Raw genomic sequence first — 22,760 nt, forward strand, 5'->3', positions numbered from 1 at the left:
TCTTCCTTTACCAGCTCCTCATTATCTACGTATTTGTTATCATGTGAACTCTTGTGAACCCCAGCGAATTGGTGCTTTCGTGGGATCAAATGTCCGGAGCACGAGAACCGCAATTGGTGTGAATGGCAGTCCATCCGGAAGGTGTATGGAAGCCAGACTGCATCCGTCCCATAGTGGGTGAGAATCAGGCATGAGATGTTGTCTCAGAAAAGTGTTTTTTTTTTTTACACATACAGTAAGTATAAGTTGTGTTTAGAGAAAAAAAGGACTCTTGGGGAAGTTAAATTTGCTAAAGTCTGCAGCCAAATTGCAGCCTTTTGTCCACTTGGTAATGAAGTATGTATTATAGCTTAATAGAAATAATGTCTATGTTGGGATGTGGCTGAATCACAGCCTATGATTACTGGAATCTGTTGAGAATGTTCACTGAGAAGATTTTTGTCCAAATTGCAAAATAAATAAAAAAAAGATGTTATTCTATCCTGATACATCTCTGCTCTGCTGAGAAAGATGACAAAGTAAAAACTAAGACCTATACTTTGTGACGTGACACCGCAACTTTATATGTAGCATAAAAGATAAACATCAAACTGGGTTGTGCTGCTATTAAGGGAAGCTCTGCTCCTATGACCTGTAATTTTCACGGCTTCTGTTAGAAGTATGTCACTATTAAATCGATGTGTGTGCTTTACTCATCGCAGGCTCAGTTATGAATTTACTGACAAAACGTTGAGACTGACTCCCACACACATTTACGTCTCTGATGTTTTAGTGAGGAGTCGTCAGAATAGGAGAAAAGTTATGCAGCTTTAACCGTGAGCCCACCTAAAGCTGAAAATGTGGGTTTGTTGCTATGGAAGCGACGGTGTCGCCGTTCCCACTGGATCTCACTCTGCACTGACTTAATTAGGGAATAATTTGAGAGCATGTGGCAAGAAGACTTTAACCAAACAGTCGCACACAGCAGGCATCAAATAAGGCAGCAATGCTCGAAGCAACAAAGCCACCTTTAAACGCACTAAAACTTCTGCAGATTGTGAGCTGTTAAGAGGTATTTATCCTCAACGCCGCGCTTCCGGATCCCCTCTCTGGTGCCGTATTGTTGAATGTTGGCCCGGCGTAGCTACATGTGGTGTTTGCTCCATCATCTTTCCCCACCTGCACCTCCTGCTGCTGGATGCTGTGTCCTAAATGCCCCGTAGCTAACTCCGGCTCACCAGCGCCAACTGCTCGGTGCAAATAATGAACTCAGGCCACGGCATTGCAACATTGCAAGAGTTTTGGGTGTTTAGCTTGTTTGCATTTTTATCTGCATGAATTGATTCAATGTTGCACAACTGTCTCCCAGGAAGGAACTACAAGGCCTTGAGTGTTCAGATTGTATTAAACTCTGTGTGACAAGTACAACAGTGTTTATTTAGAGTGCAGCTGTTGGAGGGAGCATTCCCCTCACTGGAAGTAAACCCTGTAAAAATGCTTGCTCTGCAGGATGAAACTAGCAAGTGATAAAAGAATGTGGCTCCTTACCCAGAACGTCTCACCTTATCTCGCTCCATCATCTGTTTTTTATGCCTTTTGCCTACTAGTATTTACAAGCAGGCACACTTGCAAGCTGTGGCTCAGCCTCTCACTTTCATGCAGGAGAGACAATAGTTTCCACAGAGGAGACAAGCTGAGACAAGCCAGACACGCTGCATATCCTGACAGCTAGATTAATGCCTGTTATCTAATTAAATTGTATATGATAGTTGTATGTTTTTAAAAACACACAGCAGAGAGAGCACTTGGGGTTGCCGAGGGACACTTTGGCTCAGAGCTTTGACGCTGTCAGATTCACTGAGGAGGGTTAGGAAGTGGGCAGGATGTTTGCTGTCCTTCTTTGCCTCCCTGTCTTCTCTTACCTTGGATGCTGACCCGCCCTCGTTCAGCGCATCGTCGGAGCCATAAATGGTAGAAAGTGTCCTTCTTGTGTCTATAAAAGGACGTCAGCCCCTCCATGAAGAAGATCATAGTGAGTAAAGACAGGGACGAGTTGCAGAGATCTACGAGGAACTTTGTTGCTTCGTCAGTTGAACCAAAATAGAGTCAAACATCTGCCAACAGAACATCACTGAAACATAAAGAATCATGCAATTTGTCCAATTTCCTAAGGTTTGATTCTAATATACTTCAGAATTCTGCAACTTGATGCGTCAGGCATTTTTTCTATGGTTTGGCTGGTCCTCCATATGAAAGTGAAGATAAAAGGCTCCAAAAACAATTCCTACAAAAGCCTCAGACAACAGTGGAGATTTTGTGGATTCTCCATTGTCAGTATTTGCTCATGGACGTGGATGACTGCAGTTTTAGGCTTTGCAATGTCACAGCTCGAGACAAAAAATGTTCTGAGATCACACGTGCGACCTGTGTTTACACCCAAGTGCTTGTTGTAGAAGACCACAGAAGAAGAATGACATCAAGAACGATTACTGCCCACCACTTACTTAGGCCCAAACTCAAAACTTGCACTTCAACCCTTGCACCCTTCAATTGCACATTCCAGTCCAGGGGTGTGAGTGCGTAGAAGCGCAGAAGTTGACCACACCCCTCTTGCTTCCTTCCATCGATGCGGACTTGGACGATCCATTACTGCGTGGGAAATTTGAGAAGAAGGCGGAACAATGGCTCAAAAGCCTTTTCTGAAAAGGTCTATTTTCAAATGAAAGTTCATTTTAGACAATCAATTATATTTATTCATGCTCTGAATGTGTTGGACTCCGATTTAATGTGAACAGAAATGAATGCAAATTCTGTCAATTGTTTGTTTGAAAGTTTAAAAAAAACGCAGCACAAACAGCAACCGGCATCTCGGCATGTGTTGTGGTCGATGACGCAGCAGACACTGTCCCAAATCGACTATTATTTGCACACTTGTGTACTGCACACTCAAAACTTTACTGTGCACTTCCTACAAGTGCACTTCGCTGAAGACCGCAGGGAGAGTATTGAGATTGGGTCTTATACCATGTCCAAGGAATGCTTTTCGAAAACAAGTTGATGATTTGAGGAACTACTGCCACCTAGAGGCTTGGCATGCCTATGAATGTGCTTCACAATGCACTGGATTATTTTGCTTAAAATGAGGTGGTTTTTCTCCTAGATGGACGAAAGTTCGGTTTTACAAAAACCCGGGTACGTGTGCGTGTTTGTGAATTTACCCTTGAAAAACGAAAGCCCTAGCATTCCTTGACCACAGAGCAGTGGTTCTCAATCCTGGTCCTGGAGGGCCGTGTCCAGCATGTTTTAGTTGTTTCTCTGCTCCAAAACACCTGTGCAGCTGCTCATCAGGCTTTGCAGAAGCCTGTTAATCACCTACTGATTGAAATCAGGCGTGTTGAAACAGGGTGAAAACTACAAGATGCTGAAGCTCATTTGATCAAAATTTCAAAAATAATGTTTTGTTTTAAACAGTGTCTCACTCTTTCAATGTCATTGCGATTTGAGTATTTGTTGTGAATGACTTTCAAATTCACCATACCAAATGCAAGTTCATTATGTGTAAAACTGACAAGAATGGCTATTTTTGGTTTTGCTACTGTTTATTAGTTGTGGCAGCCATTTTTAATTACGTGTTCCCAAATATGCATAGTGGCTGATCATATATAATCACACACATCATTGTCTTTTGTCAACTTGCAATAATGACTATATCAGTTTGTTCTTTTTAGTTGCTTATTTGTTTGCTCTGTTGATTATAATTGCTTTATTAGGTCGGATTCATAAAAACAGATTTGTTTGCACAATTTGATCTTTGATGTCATGTTTCTTTGTGGTTATCCATGTTTTGTTTTACGTTATTTCCTAAAAAGCGGCGCGGAGTGAACATGTAGGAAGCTTGGTGATGTCAGGAGATTCTTCAGTAGTTTCATGACTTCATCGGAGTCCACAACCCTGTCCTTGTGTGTGTGTGTTTGGTGGTCCTTCCTATTGATGATGAAACTGTACCTGTTTGCTCAAGTCTTATAACTAACTTCATATTTTTTGCACAGATGCATGAAGATACTTTTCTGTGTGGTTATTAGCATATCATGAGAATGTTAGCTTCATAAAACATCATCAGAAACTCCTGCAAAGGAGATGAGTTTGTGAAATGGAGTCCAATCAAAGTAAAGAAATGGAAATCTCCTTAATTTAGTTATGTCAGTTCAGAATCAAAGAGCAGAACAAAGACTGATGAGCAGAGAAACTAAAATGGATTACTCAGTTGTCCAAGATCAAAGCTAAGTCGCCCCGGAGACGTCAGAAGGAAAAAAAGGAATCGTCAGATTAAGTACGACAAACCAAAAGGTGCATCAAAGCTATAAAAGTTCTGGTATGCTGCTTTCTTCTTCGAAGGATGAATATATTTTTTTCAAACAGCCTTGTGTGAAGAAGGTAGGTGGGAGGCAAATATCTACAGATGGACCGTGTTAAAGAAAACAGCTCTTGGAAGAATTAAACTCTTTGTGAGCCAACTTTTATAGAGCATCTAACGTCACATGTATAAAAAGATTTCTATCCTCATCTGACTGTTTCCAATTCAGCATTATTAGCTCAGCGTTAGCCTCTATTAGAGTAAAACAAAAGGATTTTGTGGTTTCTAAGGGGTACAAGTAATAACTTCTGGGTCGCTCCTGTTACTGGCTTTGGTTCTTTTCTAAACACTGCTGCATTTTGCTGGCTGGTGTCGAATAACGGATGCCTCAGCTGTAGCATTAGCTGGCCCAAACTTGGAAACCCTACAAAGAGTCAACAAAGAATATGTCCCTCGTTGGCCACTTTGAAAGAAGAAAAACTGACAACCCCCCCAGCTGGATGAAAATGAAATCTGTTTCAATGTACACTTTCCTTCCAACATGATTGAGACATTAGACTGTTTAGTGGTTATTGTACCTTTAATGCCAATGAAAACTCTACGTTCTGTTCACGCCAGCCTTCCCTTGAGTATAGCAAACATCCTTCAGTCGTTTCTTCTCCACTTGTCCTTAGGTCCACCATACGTTTGCAGTTCTGCCAGTGCTCTAATGGGCCTGAGCACTCTGCTTCAAAAAGAGCCACATCCAATCTTGGATGTGGAAATTAGATCAATGGGTAAAATGCAGGCCAGACGGTGAGCAAAGCACTGCTGAGGGCCAATGACACAAGCACCATGACTTCACCGTGGAAGTATTCAATCCCCCCTTTTAAACCCCCCTTCCTCATCCCGTCTCTTGCTTTCTCAACATTGGTGAGTGGAAACTGTTTAAGGTTTAACGACAGCTGAAAAAGAGGGGAAGGAAAATGCCCTGTAGTGTGAGATGTCCTGCATGATGCTGATTGTTGGTCCCATCGTGCCCTGAGTGGGGGGTGTTTATGGTGCCATTTAATTCTGCTCAAACCAAAATTATACGCTGGTCATAAACTTACGTTGACAAGTTCTACGACCCTCAATGAAACCACAGTGTGCTCCAAAAATCCCTTCAAACTCCGAATTTCCTTAAATTGGAAAGAACGGATCTGCACTGGGATGCAACATAACTGAGCTCTGCTATCAGTATTTACCTAAACACCTGCTTTCACATTGTTTCTCTATTTAACAGCTGCTGCCGGGACTTTGCATTTTATCACTAGTAATGAATTAGGTAGGGAAGATGAATGGTGTTTTGCATCGGTGCATGATAAAGAGATCCCAGTGTGTGACACTAAGATAAGGACCTGACGGATTGCAGCTCCTTCCTGGCAAAGTCAAGTAAACAAGCCATAGGATCTCTGAACTTGCATCTCTTCTTGAGACTTTATTAAACTGCAACTAAATCCTCTGAGATCAGCTGTTTATTAAAGGACAAGAGGTCTTTTTTTATTGTGCTAATTAGTTCTAGAACAGTGCACGTTTATTAGGGATGGGTTACATTTGGTTACATTTCAGATAGACAATTATTCATGCATTTTATTGATAGATCAGTTCAAGTTGTAGCTCCTCAACCATAATGCTCCTACCCTATCCTATCCTATCTCGACTGTGGCAAGAGAGGCAATAGCTCAGTTGAGGAGGGAGCGAGAACAGCTTAGAAGAAAAGGGTAGGTTGGACAGTGACGGGGGGATGTTGTGAACAGAACTAGGCACATGGCAGAATGATTTACGGACATCTTTGAAGTATGCAGCCTCACAATCTTCCGGCTGCATTTAGGAGTTGAATCGTTCTGCTGACAGCACAGTGAGGGAAAACTGACATTTAGGTCACTTATCTACATTAAAGAGACAATGTGTTGTTTTTACCGTTGATCTCTGGAAATGTTCATCGAAATGTTGTTGAAAATGAAAATGTTGGCAAATAACCATGATTACCGGGTCTAAAGTACATAGGCGCATGTCTAAGTCTCTGGGGGACGCCAAATTAGACGCTGTGAATCCTCCTGGCCGGCTCGGGGTCCTGCACCTGACGATGATGTCACACTAGATAATTGGCTGGATGTGCAGCTTATGGAAGTTGCATTAACATGTCTCAAAAACATTTAGGCAGTAAGAAACCTGAATTTAATATCAAAACTGCTAAACTCCTTCCAAAACATATGTGAAAAAACAGGATCAAAAAAGATATGCAATAGATTTTGGCCGAGTGGTGTTGCCATAGACAATGACATCATCAGCAGGCTCAGGAACCAGAGTAGATCTGGAAACCACAGCGCCAATAACTAGCATCGGCGTTGCATTCTCTCGTTGGAATTAACTGAAGGACCATCAAAGACTGAAGGGTTAACGCCGAGGTCACATGCTTTCTGTTCCACAGGTAACATGCACCGTAATGTTTTAATTTTTTTTTTTTTACAAGCGACAGTCACGGCCATGTGGTGCAAAACTATATGTATGTACTGCCCCCTAGCACCAGGAATCTACACACTGCCACTTTAAATGTAGCTTTTTACATTCAGACTTCCTGTTTGTGGAAAGTCATCAGTGTTACATTTATCGTGTGTTAGTCGCACTTTGATAACAGAGTTGAAGCTCAAATTTAAGCAGGCAGATGTAAATGAGAAAGACAAAGCTCAGTTTTGTTTTTTTTTTGTTGCAAAAAAGATAGTTTTACATCTATTAAAGTATTATATTTTTGTTCAGACCTCTTCATCGTGCATCCTCCCTGATATTTGAATAATTCGATAAGCTTCATCACCCATCATCATAGTGTCATTACCAAGATTTTGACACTTTGTTTCAAACTCATTTCCTGAATCCATCTGATTGTTTGATTTTATCTGTGTGGCTTAAGCATCCAGAGAGGCCAGCGATCGTGGCTATGAAAAGTAATTACCCTCCACAGGAAGTCGCCACAAAGAGACTTGGTGTGTGTGAGCAGCTGCGCTCACACACACACCGCCTCGGCTCGGCTGCTGTGTTTATGTTTCGTTTGATCTCTCTGTAACTACCCTCATCTTTGTGTTTGTGTCCGTGTGTGTGCGTGTGTGTGTGTGTGTGTGCATGTGTGTGTGTGTGTGCATTAAGCTGAAGGTGTTTGACAGCTTCTACAACCGCCTGCAGGTGTGTTTGCGTGTCTCTCACTCTGTCCTTCTGCAGGGCTGTATCTGGGTGTTTAGACATAATAAGCCTGTTTGTCATTGTGACCGTGTGTTTGCATATGTGTGTAGCTGTCTTTATGTGAGAAGTCACAGACATTACTCTGTTTGGGGGGGAGCAGGAAGGAGCCCGTTGAAAGTGCAAAACGTCTCCAACTCTGTTATCAACCCCACGCTGGTGGAAGGGGTCATTGCCCATGCAGGAAATAACTATGCAGAGCAAACGAAGAAGATATGTCTGTGTCACAGGAAAGAAGCTCATCAGGGATCAAACTGCATTATTTGTCTGTTTTTAGATATTCAGCTTTGAGTGCATTGTTTATTTTAAACATAGCAATGCTTCTGAGACTGGAAAACACTTTGACACTTAGAGGCTTTGCTTTGGAAATTGTTGTTACACTTTAAATCTGTGGTTTACTGTTGGGTAGAATATTTTCATAAACTACGTCTTCACATTTGCCACTGCGTACCTAATAAACCGTTGGGGTGTGCCATTGGTCAGGCCTGTACAGGATGGAGTGAGAAAGAACATCATCACCAAGTTTATAGGCTTGGGAAATGACGGCACTGTTTACTAGTAGCCATGGAGATGAACGGAGAAGGGAAAATCAGCTTTACAACACTGGAAATGACTGCCGAGACGCCTCTCCCAGCCGATATATGGCAGATTTTTCTTGACCAACATGATGCCTAATCACTGATAGTGTTTTATTTTTTTCATTTTTTTTTCCATTTTTATTGACCTCCTGATGCAAAAGATTATTTGTACAGATTAGCTTTGAAGATGTTTTTTTCTGATTACAGTCAGTCACTGAGTTTTTCATGCAGGTTGAGCATGAAAATAGTCTCCTACACCTATCTCATGCAGCGGACGTCTGGGCTAGGTTAGCTAACCGTTAGCATCATCAACTTAACGGCAGAAATCCTTCTGGCTTGGGTTATTTGTCGAGACAAAACATCAACATTGCAAGTCAGTAATAGAGTCCCGTTACTGTTATCCATTCTAGGGCGAGATGTCCAAATATCAGGAAATAAGACTCCAAAACCTGCCGCCTGAAGCTCAGCTGTGATGTAGGCAACTTTTAGGTCAGAGAAACGGTGCACCAGTAAATTTTTTCCTCCGAGAACGAATTTCAAGACATTCATTCCTACTAGAGATCACTGCAAATGCATCGACTAAACGACTAAATTACTCCTTTAAAGCAAAACTGAAACTGCACTACAAACTCACAGCATCCCATTAAGCCTCTGTTCTGATCCGACTAATGTGTCAACTGGCCTTGCTTTTTATATATTTTTTCATGTTTTGCATCTTGCTGAATTTAGGTTTTATCTGTATAAAATTTTTAGCTGTATTTCCATTTTATTTCTTGTTATCTAGCAGTGGGTCATGTGGTGCACTTTCATCACTAGGTTTTTATCCCTTTTAAAGTTTCTTTTTTAATGATTTCTGATGTACATTATTGTGTTCCAAGACTTGAGCTCTGTTGATTGCTGGCGGGAAGGCGCTCTATAAATAAAATGAATGAATGAGTGAACTTTTGCACCATATTCTAATTTATAGAGTTTCACCTGTATAGCCTATAGGAAAGTCTTTTGCAAACATAGAAGTAAGCATCCACCTGCTGAATATTCATGCCTGTGGATGATGTGTTTACAGTGAAGGTAAACATTTTTCTTGGTCTGGGATTAACCCCGAGCTCAGGTGTCATCACTGCAGCCACGAGCTCTGAGTCTGAATGAGTTATAAAGAATTGCTTCCAGTTGTGGTCGTAGATTGCAGAAGTGCTGTGCTACTATACCGCTGACTGTGCAGGCTGTGAAACCTTCGTCGGGTTCCTCATTGTCATGCCGAGTTGTGTTGACTCAGCAGCATTAGGAGATCACCTGGGAATATTTTGGAATCTGCAATAGCCTTGTTGTGTCAGAGACAATTATAGAGCAAGTTTAAAAAATTGCAATCTCCCACTGGACTCAAATAAAAAAAAAAGACTTGAACTGTGATTTCCAAGGTGAACCTAAGTAGATGATAGGTTGAACTCAGGCCTCTTGGACAAGGATCTTGTGTTTTGGTCCACTTCAATATCTCCAAATTCTTAATATGGGCATGTCGCCTCTAATGTGCACAATAAGACATGTACTCAATTGGTGGAAAAGGTTTAGTTCATGAGGAGATGCTACAGTTAGTTTGTTTTGCCAGATGAAACCCAAGAAACGCAGCTTTAGTTGGGAAGAGTTGGCACAAACATCTGCAACTGACCCTAACTAACTCAATCACAGAATTTCTGGAGCTCAATCGCAGTTGGGTTGCGTGAACCAATAAGCGACTAAACTGCAAAAAACAGGAAATAGCCTCAGAAGATGACAGGAAGTAGCTGGAGGGGAGAGTGCAAACAAAGCAAACTGCGGTCAACTGGTTTGATTGTTCACCATTTAAATTGCTGCCCTTGCAAGGATTTGGTAGCCTGGAAAGTCATGTATATGTGAATAAATACTCTGGCCGCGACACACAGAGAGATTTCATTCAAGGAGCAGATGCAAAAATGTGACATACTCATCGTTACTGATGTCAGTCAACGGGGCAGTCCGCCATTCGCTGTCTAAGAAAACCCAAATACATCCTTTTTCTGAAAAAAGGACCTGAGTACCTCTATCTGCTCTTGACTAAAAGTAAAGCCCCAATCTAAATAGTCCAAAGTTGATGCCAAAGCCATTTCAAGCAAGCCATCGCCATCTTTTTTGTTTCGCTCAGTCGTATTATCTCACCCACCAAACTGATAGAGCACTGTGATCGGCCCACTAAACCAATAGAGTGCTGTGATTGACTTAACACCATACTGATTAGGCCAGTGGTAGACCTGCTGAGAATCCTATAGAGCGTGACTAGACCAACATGCAGAGTTAAATAATTTTGCTTCGGCTAAGGTCTGTCTAGATTTTTTCAGGCAAAAAAAATTTGGAGCAGTCATTCAGCTCCGGTCGTTTAGACAGATTATATATTCTGTGATGCTTCATTAGACACAGTTGATGTTGAGGTTTCCTGTCATCGTACAAAAATCTGCCTAAACCACACTGTAAGTGAGAACTCCAAGTCCTGTTAAAATCTGTAAAGAATGAACATTGTGTCCACTTGTCTTGAACCATGATCCATTGCCTTGGATGAGTAAGGTTACCATAAAAAGCCAGGAAATGCAATATGTTGATGTTTTAATTCTCTCATCCAGCACATACAAAAAGGTCAAAGCACCCTCAAGCTCTTCAGACTCTTGGTCCAAAATTCCAAAGCAGAATGTCAAAAGCATACATCTCAAATCCAAGAATGTGTAAATAGAGGGAGTTTTCCAAATTTGCTCCTTAGTTTTTGTGGTTGTAGCTTAAGTATTTGGAACAGTTGAGTCAAGAAATATTTGCTGAGTCTGCCTGGCGATAAAACAAAAAGCATTTTACCACTGAAGATATTACATCATAAAGGCTCTTTCTTATCTAGACAGTGATCTCATGAGCCAACATCCTCTCCTGAGGCTCACAAACCCGTAAGTCAGTCACCCAATGTGCCAGAGGAAGTATCCCAGTCTCATTGCAGACTTTTCAGCCCACTCAGATCTGAATGGAGATTGTATTTTTTCTAAATTGGGACTTTTTTTATTTACCCTCCCACTGTCTTTATGGGTGAACCCGCAAGGAAAGTTGACCATTGAGCAGGATTGATGGTTTATCCCTTAAGGTCCGCGTGGCAGGGGTGAGGTGGTGCTCACTCCTCACCCCTGCCACATGGACCCAAGGGATAAACCATCAACCCTGCTCAATGGTCAACTTTCCTCGTCACACCCATTAGGAAAGTGGGAGGGTTAAAGAGAAAAAAGGTGTTGGTGCAGAGATGGTATTTCTTAAAAAAAGGTGAAGAGATCATATTTCAAAAGGATTCCCTCTTCTTTGGTTCATGGCGTCAGGATGACAGGAAGGATGTGAAGATTCCAGGACGGTGGCAAGACGTTACACAGTGTTGCTTGGACTGAAAATACACTTGGTCAAGGAGAAATTATATCATTAAAGAGACAATATATAATTTTTACCATTAATCTCTGGAAAGATACATCAAAATGTTGTTGAAAATGGATTAAATGGTGCCCAGTTGTTGAAGAATATTGGAAAAGTCAGGTATATAACACATCAGAGCGGGCCCAAGTCTCTGATGCCATATTAGTGTTTTCCTTCTATGTGAGCCCATGAGGACAAAACACGTTGCTCCCTGGTATTTTTGACCCTAATGGCCATCTGTTGGTAAGGTCTTACTGGAACACAAAATACAGCTTGCTTGCAATGATTTAGCTATGTACTGCCCCCTTTCGCCAGTAAAAATACACACAGTCACTTTAAAGAGCAAGTCACCCCCTACAAGAAACTTACTTCACTCCCTCTTCATGTTTAGAAAATGCAACAAATGCTGTTGCCTAGCAGACCGAGAAGGCGGAGCCGCTAACAAATACACACACAGGTTCACAATGGCATTGTGACATCATAATGTACCAGTTTACGTCATAGCATACCTCTTAGCCAATAGGGATGGCAGGTTTAAATCCAAATGCAGTGCAGAGTTTTTACCTGACAACGGCACAACACTGCCAGTTTTAGGCAGAATATTTAAATTTTAACTAAGATGCACTGAGTACCAAATTATTGACTACACATGTCTGCAGCCCAATTAGACACACATTTGTATAGTTTATCAGCAAAAAAAAAAAAGTTGATTTGGAGATGACTTGCTCTTTAATCTTGTTATCCAATAGGGATGTAAGAAAATATCTATACGGCAATATATTGTGATATTTCTTTCAGCAATATTATATTGATATTCAAAAGCCGTGTATCGAAAATATCGATATCGCAATATAACGCTATATTTTTCCTGCAATATTATATAGATATTAAAAGGCCATTTATTGAAAATATCGATATTGCAATATATCGTGATATTTTTTCCTACAATATTATATCGATAATCAAAGCCACATATCTAATTTTGGGAAGAATTTACATGCAAACATTTTTGTATTTTCTATTGCAATTCAAACACCGACCGCTAGTTGGCAGCAGTGTGCAGCGGGTTTTGTTTCCACCACTGAAATATAAATTAGATGCTTCATGCTAAGTATCAGTTTGGACTGTTTATTGAATTTTCTATAATAAATTCAATCTAAAGAATCGCTGATATCGTCTGACTAAATGTATCGCAATATATCGTGATACATTGTATCGTCTCCCCTGAATCGTGATTTATTTAATGATACATATATTTTCAGAGGATAAAATCTCTTGAGATGCAGCATCTCGTTTTCAAGAGGGTCCTCTTTCCATACGACAAGAACAAAGTTGAAAGACAGCAAAACAGCAAGTGGCTAAAAAATAAAATAATATTAACAGATAGTAATAGATACCAGTGTGGATACATATCGTATCGTCATAATTTTACCAATACACATCCCTATTATCCAACTATAAAATGGTTGGAACATTTTCAGATGGGCTAAAATTTTACTTGACTCAGTTGTGTGTTTTTGTATTCTTTATTTATTTTTTCGCTCATCACATTCTCAGACCATTTTTCCAAGATCCAACCAGCAATCTGTGAAAGAATTCCTCTCTCCATTCTCACCTCTGCATTGATTTTGTCTCCACAGTCTAAACATTTACCAACAAACACCAGGACTTTTCTTCCATTCCCAGTGTAATGCCTCTGAAACCTCCACTGGCACATATGAGTTAACTGCATAGTTTCTCCAATGCAAACCAGATGTGAAGCACCAACCTATGGCACTTTTATCTTTTCTTTTTTTTCACAAAAGAAGACAGATGTAGGCTAAAAATGTCCCCCTCTTGTCATTCAGTCATAATGATATAGACATAAATATAGAGTCATTTCAAACTTTCCCTCTTGGTGGTTGGGTCAGAGCTGTATGGTTTACAGTAATTGCGATGTTATTGTTTAGGATCGTGGAACTTTGACAGGATCATGGAAAAGGAGAAGTGACATTTACGTTTTTTTTTTCCTATGGCAACCCCCTTTTGCACATCTACTTGTCAAACTTGCCACGAATCTGTTGAATGTCAACAAATTAGTGTTTTAAGTGTAGCTTAAATGACAACGTCCCATCCTTTTGATAAACGAGTCTAACCGTTTTTGTCTAGCATCGTGTTGTGCACCACCTAACAGAATGAAGGCTAATATTAAAAGACATCAAGCCAAATCCTCACTCTATAGCATGGTCATTAAAAGTTGCAGAGAGGTTACTATTACAAAGACCACGATGACATTTTCTGCAGCAGGTAGTCATTTTCGTCCTTCGTGTTTATGACGTTGGCTTTGATTTGAACCTTTTGTTGCCTCCTCTGCACCAGGTGGTGTTTAAATGCTCAGGGACAATAACAGGTTAGCATTCCAGCGTCTGGACCTGCAGCCGCTGCTCTGCTGTCCAGTCTGACCCAGAGTTCAACAGAAGAGCCGTTCAGGTGACATTTAGCCCATTTATTCCCCCAAATCTGTTTTAGACTTGGGCCAAACTGAATTCAAAGGGCTCCAGTTTTCATTTGTGAAACAGCATGAGCACATTACAGCCGGTACAGTAAATCCACTGATTATTTACCAATTGCTCCTGAACAAAGGCTCAGTCAGTGCCAATCCTGTTGTATAAACTCAAAAGACCCGAGATTGCCTAAAGCCGTACATTTTATGGAGATTACAATTTTAGTGACAAATCTACTCAAAACTGTAAGAAGTTCAAAATTTTCCCTATTTTTTCCAATTCCTGCTCAACAATAATTATGTTTATTTTCTTATTTTCAAAATAAACAATTGAAGAACTTATTTAGGCTCTTATTTTTTTACAACAAGGCCGTATAAAGGCTTTATCGCTCCTCATGAGCCATTTCCTCCTCTTCCTGTGATAAGATTAATTGCCTCATGCATCCATTTGATTAAGGGCATTCATTTGTCTGAGTCATGGAAGCCAGGGGGACAACTCACCAAACATTTCACTTCAAAATTAAATAAAAAAAGAGTAAAATACGGACATTCAAGTCCTTTTTTCTATTGTCACCTGCCAAATGTCTTTTGATTCACTTTTTGACCAGTTAGTCACATTGTTTTGATTAGACTTGATTAAACATGTCATCTGGAGTATTTGGAAAATAACTGAACATGGGTACTGCAGCCGATTTTCAAAACTACAGGTGACCCTCCGCGCTAATGCCCATAGGTTTCTGAAAAGCTGAATTAAAGCCCAGTGGGCGCTTCTCACCACCGCTTTTTAGCCAGAAAACTGGTTGGGCGACTCTGCTGCCATGTGCCTTCCAGGTTGTAGCACTTTTAACGTTAGGCTGAGGCTTTCCCAGGAGCAAGCAGGAGGCAGCCTGCTAGCTTTGACTCATCTGATACCTGTCAATGAAATGGACACACCAATTATTCATAATTTTAAGCTATAATTACACCTTAGTGGATGAGTTAGAAAACTGTCATTGAACCAGGCTGTAAACATGTTTATTTGTGCTGTGAAGGTGACATTTTTAACATGGGAGTCAATGGTAACTTTCTCCTTTCTGGATCCAGCCCCTAGTGGTTGAGAGGGGAACTGCTCTTTTGTCTCTTCCACGTTGGCTTCACAGCCCGAGTTTCCCCCTCAGTCATAAACTGTAAGTTTATGAGTAGATAAATACATTTCACTGTAATTTTAAGTTGTTGATCATTTAAAAAGTAGCTTGAGATGTCTTTCGACTCGAGTATTTGTTTCTAATTCACCGTTTGCATTATTAGCTAAAAATTGGCTAAACATTAGCTTCTATATTTCTTTACCAAATATTTTAGTAAAACAAAAAACATGACGTGGCTTCTTCAGGTTAAAATAAATAACTTCTGGGTCGCTCCTGTTTACTGGCTTCAGATCTTTACAAAACACTGCTGCGTTTTGCCGGTCGGTGTCAAATTACAAATGGCGGCGCTTCAGCACCAATGCGACTAGGACTTGTCAAACCCCGCAGGCTCACAGATTGTACATAAAGATCACATGCCTCTTTAGCTTTTTGAAAGGAGAGAACCTGACAACCCTCCAGATGGCTGAAAAATAAATCTTTTTCATTATAATCTTTCTTCCAACGTGACTGAGGCATTTTGTTTTGTGATTATTTCACTGTGAAATTCTCCCACTTTGTGACTTTAGATTCAAAAACCCGTGAGAGGTTTTTGCTGTGTAGTTAATGTTTATCTGCATTAGTCACTAGATAAAATGTCCCTGTTGTGTTCTAGAGCTGGAAGAAATACCCAATGTCTCATTTAAGAGTTCACTTTGAGGTGTGTGTGTGTGTGTGTGTGTGTGTGTGTGTGTGTGTGTGTGTGTGTGTGTGTGTGTGTGTGTGTGTGTGTGTGTGTGTGTGTGTGTGTGTGTGTTTTGATGCAGAACTGTTAAATACTTTTACCGTGTAGGGAAGAAGTTCAGACACAATCAGATGGCGTGTTTATCCAAATGCAGCCATCTCCCTTTAACCTGATTACATGTAAGCATTTTTTTAAAATTACGCATTTCCTACTTTTTGTCTTTCTACTTTTTCTGGGTCCTGAAAGCAAACGTCCTGCACTCATGGGCGTCCTTTCCCTGCTCTTGTTTGAGTCTATTTGTCACCATGAGACCCCGATGGTTAAGGATGATCAAGAGGCTTTTTACTTTGAATGTAAATTAAATCCTACTGTGCACAGTAAACTCCACACTTGCAGTAGTATCCACTTTAACTAAAAGGCCCCTCAGCCATGATGAGCTCATAAAGCTCAAACTAACCAGACTCAGGTTTTATGTTTCTACTAAAACAGTTTCCTTTTTAACAGAATAACTCCAGACTTCATTTAACGGCAGATTTTATTATTTTACATCTATTGTAATCCCGAGGGGCTGATTTCTAAAGGGGGTCACGTCGTTTTATCAGAGTCCACACAGTTACACCACCTCCATGCTGTGCCACTCTGCTTTAAAGTTTGAGATATTTCATTCTCATATTAACCATTAATAAATATATCCTTCCATCTTTGCTTTGACAGAAAATATATGGACCTTTTTTTAAGTGTTCTGAGTGTTTATAGAGCCAGTAGGGACCTACATGGCAGCACATAAAGATGCAAAATGCAAGTATTATATAATATGTCCCCTTTAATGTAAATTTTTAATATCAACTAATGACCTACACATATATTTTCATTAAAAACTTTAAGCTGAAATGTATGATGTTTTTTTTCTGAGGTAGCTATCATCGTAGGAGTGTTTTAGTTTATTTTAGTTAGTAAGAACTTCATATTGTTGATAAATGACACAACCATCTGCTCTTTGTGGTCAGGATAATCTCTCTGCCGATGGTAATTGTTGTCAAGTGCTTCATCTGGCCTCAGTACAACAGCTATTTAACAAGCATACTAATAACATACGTCAGAAAAGAGGTGAGCTGGCAGATTTGTTCCCAGCCGGCTGTTCGGGATGTTCGTTTGGAATTAGGCGGAGCGTAAGCAAAGTTTGGGCTGGGGCTTTGCAGGCTAGCCTGTGGGAACGGACACAGCTTGGTATCCTCACCAGAAACCAACCTTGACTTTGTTTCCCAGCAACAGTTTTACAGCCAGCATGCTTGTGTTGGTATGCTGCTCTGTGGTGTCTCACGGCTGGCCCTGAATCCGACTTCTTTATGCCAATCACCAAAAGCTGTGATGACTGCCGGAGTGCAGCCTTGGCATTCCTCTGCTATCTAATGTCCGGAAGTGTGCAAAGAAGTTCAAAGTTTGTTTGCAAACGTATCAGCGAGCGGTCGGCATTTCGTCATGCCGGTGTTAAAAACGTGTGCATTGATGGATATATCACTTAGATTTATCAAGATATAGACATTCGTGCATAGTCGTTCTCACAAGACAGGAGCCAGTGTGTGCTAAAACGACTCTTTACAGAGTTCATAAGAATCAAGTCACACCCCACCACCTTCTGTGGCCAGAATACCGCACTTGCAACTTCAGAGTGTCCGGACCCTGTTAGTCAATAGTAAAGTGGAGCTGACATGCTGGAGTCTGCTTCCAGCACGGTTCCTGCATGTTAAAGACAGATGATGTATTTGGTTTAGTGATGAACCGCTCCTGTAAAAACTGACGGCTGAGGGGGTGTTAGATTAAAGTGTTAAAAACTTTCACTTTTGGTCTTTCGGCAGTGACTCTAGGGGGTGCTAAAGGAGAGCTAAAACTACTAAGTGTGCATTCAGTTAAAAGGCTTATGAGACATACTCAGAATTCCCAAAAAAGTTGGTAACACAACAGTAGGATCTGACGAATGAGTGCCGAAACAGATCCTAGGGCTGCCAATTCCAGTGGCTTGGCTCCAGTCACCTGACCCTGTGTTGTTTTTGTACCTGAACTGATCCGCTCTGATTAGTACCTACGCTGTCTTGTGTATAGCAGCCGTTTCTCTAAGTATTGCCACTCTATATTATTATTTTATCATGATTATATTCTTACTTCCTATATTTTCTTATCTCTTATTTTTATCTTCCTTTTTTTAAACCATGGACCGCAGCAACTTCCCAATGTTGTGATTCTCGCTTACATGGCAATAAAACCTTTCTGATTCTGATTCTAAAAGAACAACAACAAACGGGTTTATCAATGCTGGACGAGGTGATTACTGGGGGAGAGCCACAAGGCTGATTAACTGGTGAGGAAGAGGCGAGAGGATTACAAAGAGAAACAATGAACTCAAAGATAAAACACTAACTGAAACAAGCTCTAAATAAAAAACACAACCTAAAAGGCTGGACAGCAAAGATAAGAAATCAATAACAAACCCCAACAGGTAAGAGTATGAGTTTTAGCAGCTTTAATAAAGTAAATGTCAGGACCAGGACTAGCGTGATGATTTCCTCCCAGAGGGTCGAACTCAGATCTCTGGTATTTGGAAGCATTATTAGTTGGGCTCTCGGCCTTTGGGCCCTGGACATGAAGGAGATCGACCTCTCCTAGGAGGCGAGCTCATAGAAGAGCAAAGAAAGTACAGATCAGTGAGAAATATACTCTCTTCTCTTCTCTTCTCCTCTCTTCTCTTCTCTTCTCTTCTCTTCTCTCCTCTTCTCTCCTCTTCTCTCCTCTTCTCCTCTCTTCTCCTTTCTTCTCTCCTTTTTATCTCTCCTCTCCTCCCCTCCCCTCCCCTCTTCCCTCCTTTTTATCTCCCCTCTCCTCTTCTCTCCTCTCCTCTCCTCTCCTCTTCTCTCCTCTCCTCTCCTCTTCTCTCCTCTCCTCTCCTCTTCTCTTCTCTTCTCTTCACTCCTCTCCTCTCCTCTCCTCCCCTCTCCTCTCCTCTCCTCTGCTATCCTCCCCTCCCCTCTCCTCCCCTCTCCTCTCCTCTCCTCTCCTCTCCTCCCCTCTCCTCTCCTCTCCTCTCCTCTTCTCTTCTCTCCTCTCCTCCTTGCTTCTGGGTCAGCGGTATTAGCGCCGCCCCCGGGGTCAGATGACTGACGTCATGCTCCTCTCTGTGAGACTGTGTCATCAGAAGTTTATTACAAGCTTTGCTTTGGCAAGTCGAACCCTCATGTTTGAAATGAATCCCTGCAATGGAAACTTTACAAGACCTGCCAGTGGAAACAAGCATTTCCTTTTGTTTATGAAGTTAAACGTATTTGTGGAACAGACTTTGAAGTCCTTTTTTGTCACAGTTATTTAATGAGGAAACTATTGAGTTGGGATGTGGGTTGTTTAACCATTGGACCTTTAACCCCACCTGTTTTGACGTTCCTCTGACCCCGTTTATAGCCTTTCTTGGGTTGGCAGATATGTGGTTGATACATGCACATATCTGAAAGGACAATAAACACTGTAGCTGTCTGATTTGCTTTGGAAATGAGCTTTGACTTTTACAGTCTCTGTGAGTCATGCCTCATCTCGTCTCGTTCTCTCACCTGGCAGGCAAAGACGGCACATTCTGTACCTTTTTACCACAGCGGATGAATTCATACACTCCGTATGTAAACGTCATGTGTGCTGGTCGTTGCAACACCGCTGCGTCTGGTCTGATAAATGGTTTGTCAAACTGATGTTACAACTCTGACCGTAGCCTTGCTGAAAGTTACGCAGACCAACCACAGCTGCTCCTGATATTGAGCCATAACCTCCAGATGGATACTTGATGTGAGTCATCAGATACTCCTGATGTATCCCATTTAACTATTAAGTAAAGAGACGTTGCAGTGTAGTAAAGGGAGCTAAAGCGCAGTAAACACAAGGGCGTTGAGAAGCCGCACTCTAATTTATGTGTTAAGGTCACTGAAGGGGGTTGAAAAGGCCTCAGGGGAAGAAGTGTTGTGCTGCAGAAAAAAGCCTGTGAGCAGGTGAAGTCTGTTGGATCTTGATTTTCTCAGCCGAACTCACTCAAGCTTTGCCAGAAAGCACAGAATGCTGAAACTTGAGAATCGTTTTGATGATGGATTGTTGGTGAATTGTCTCATATTGTTTGTGTGTGTGTGCGTGTGTGTTTTTATGTCTTTATTGTGCTTGTGTGAGTACAAGGCAAGCAGTGCGGTCCAAGCTTGAAGTTTGATTATGATTGCAGGATGGTGTGGATGAATAGCCACCAGTGCCACAGGACTGGAGCACTTATCACTGGGCGATCCTCCAACCATGCTGCCACTTTGGCGACCTGATGTTGTTGTCATAATGCCTGCATAATAGTTTCCTGTCACTTTGTTGTGTGCTGATTCATGATTATAGATCATACTCCCTCCCCTGCATCTGTATCCATATCAGGCTTTTATTCTGAAAGACGTATTCTCTCACATACAAGTGTTGATGCTAAATGGGTGCAATGTGTATTTTTCTTAAATATTTGCCTTTGTCTGCATTAAACAAACGTTTCCAAACATTGTAATGAACTTAAAGAGCAGGTTCACTGAGAAACCATTTTTTGAAAAGTTAAAGTCCCATAGTCATCATCACACACTGGTGAAATTACTTCTCTGCCTTTAGCCCATACCCGTGGGAAGTGGTGAGCTGCTGCAGTGGTTGCGTTCGGGAACTGGTGGTTTAACCCCTCAATCTGGTATGTGAACCCTGATCTCCCAGTCCTGGGGTGGGCAGTCTACCATTAGAACACTGAGAGGGTAAACGATCCATCACTCTACGTTTGACGTGCAGGCTGAATGTAAACATAGTCTACTACCCCTATTTCCTGCATTAGCTTCTGATAGAGGTAATTCTCCCGTAAATCTGTCTAATAGTTGAACCTCTGACCCTAAAGATGGCCAACACTCAATATTCTTAATCATTTTCTGTGGTTTCTGGTATAAATTAATACCTTGTGCGTCGTTTTCTGTGAAAGAAACAAAATAAAAACTGACACTCTTGTTTCAGGAAGTAGACGTTAGCCAGATAAGTATAGTTAGGGGAGGCAGAAACAACAGCATTGGGATTCTTACACATTATCAGTGATTTTGGCACATACATTTACTTGACATCTCGCGTCTGATTGGCTAACAACAACATGACTCTTCCACTGCTGCCATTCCTATGGTGTATCATGCATCTCTATTACATTACATTTATGTGGCATGCACCAATTACCCTTTTGTCCACTCCCTCTATGTTTTGTTCTGTGCTTGTTTCCCTATTTGGCCTCAAACAGCTCATTTGCTGTGATGCTCAAACTCATTTGCTACACAAATATTGGCAATGAAGATTCATGCAGTCACCTAAATGCTTTAATGGAAAAAGTGTCATTTGACTTGATCTCTTGTCCTCATCGCTTGTCTTCATTTGAAATAGTTTAAAATTAGTTTTCAAATTACTTCTGACCTGAACATCTTTTCTCTGCTTTACAGCCTCGCATAAACAACAATGGCCGACCGATTTGACTGTGACAGCTGTAAAGAATCTCTGTATGGTCGCAAGTACATCCAGTCGGATGAGAAACCCTACTGCATCCCCTGCTATGACAACCTGTATTCAAACACCTGTGATGAATGCAAAGAGCTGATTGGCCATGAATCACGGGTAAGACTTTTACTTTAATACAACCCAACTGTCAATCACCCTTAAAACAGTAACTTAAAGTGACAATGTGTATTTTTTCCGTTAATGTCTGGAAATGTCCATCGAAATGTTGTTGAAAATGAATAAAAAGACATCCAGCTGCTGAAAAAATGTTGGCGGCTTCGTAACATATAACCATAAAAGTAAGGTCTTATTAGATGCCATGTTTCCTTCTGGTCCGCTCTTAGTCCTGTTCCTGTTGATGACATCACACAAGATGATTGGCTTTACGTACGACTTACGGAAGTTATGTTACCATGTTCAAAGACGTTTAGGTGATAAGAAACATTAATTTAACAACAAAACTGCTAAAATCTTTCCAAAATCTATGTGAAAGAACAGAATCGAAAAAGCGAGTGTTATTGCAGTAGTATGACATCATCGGCAGGCGCAGGATCCTGAGCAGATCCGTTAACTATACCGCCAGATAATTATCATCGGCATTGCATTCTCTTGATGGAATTAACTGAAGGACCATCAAAGTCTGAGGAGTCACGCCGAGGTTGCACGCTTTCTGCTCCACAGAAAGCTACATACATTTCCATACTGAAATGTATGTACTGCCCCCTAGTGACAGGAAACTACACACTGCCACTTTAATGAACCCAGGAATTCAAATAATGAGAGAAAATGAATTTTTATGATTTTTCTGTCTAACTTGAAAAATGTTTTCATCACATTAATCAGAAAAAATAATAAAACACATCAAAGAATAACTCTTATTAGCTTCAAGCTATTTTTGTAGTCTTGCCGTTGCCTTTAGATGACTAAAACAGCATCTATGTCATCTTAATGAAGCCTAATTCACAGTAGATGAGGCGTGTTCTATTTATCTTGTGTGTCAAGACACTGCAAAAGATAATTTACCGAATAATTACGCAAGCAATTTCCTCTAAATCCACATAAGCCATCAGACTAATTTTGACTAAGACTGTAAAAATGCAGGATGAAAGAACGTCGCTCGTTCTCTTGACCACAACCAAGTTAAAATTCAATCTTCCTCTAATGGAAAACACTAACGGGGAGTTGATCATATACATTCAAGATGTGCTTTTTAGGATTCTTGTTGAGCTGGAAGTGCAGCTTTTGTTTTGTGAGGAGGCCAGTAAGT

General features: G+C 41.0%; 1 protein-coding gene across 1 annotated transcript in view; it reads left to right on the forward strand.

Moving 5' to 3' along the window:
* fhl3a (four and a half LIM domains 3a) overlaps positions 1 to 22,760 on the forward strand; it is a 35,772-nt gene that overhangs the window by 5,641 nt on the left and 7,371 nt on the right. Inside the window, exon 2 of the mRNA XM_015950061.3 lies at positions 21,439 to 21,610. Coding sequence (XP_015805547.1) covers positions 21,455 to 21,610 — 156 coding nt within the window. The 5' untranslated portion in view covers positions 21,439 to 21,454. The remainder of the gene's footprint in view (positions 1 to 21,438; positions 21,611 to 22,760) is intronic.

Source organism: Nothobranchius furzeri, chromosome 5, assembly GCF_043380555.1.
Source record: "Nothobranchius furzeri strain GRZ-AD chromosome 5, NfurGRZ-RIMD1, whole genome shotgun sequence".
Lineage (NCBI taxonomy): Eukaryota > Metazoa > Chordata > Actinopteri > Cyprinodontiformes > Nothobranchiidae > Nothobranchius > Nothobranchius furzeri.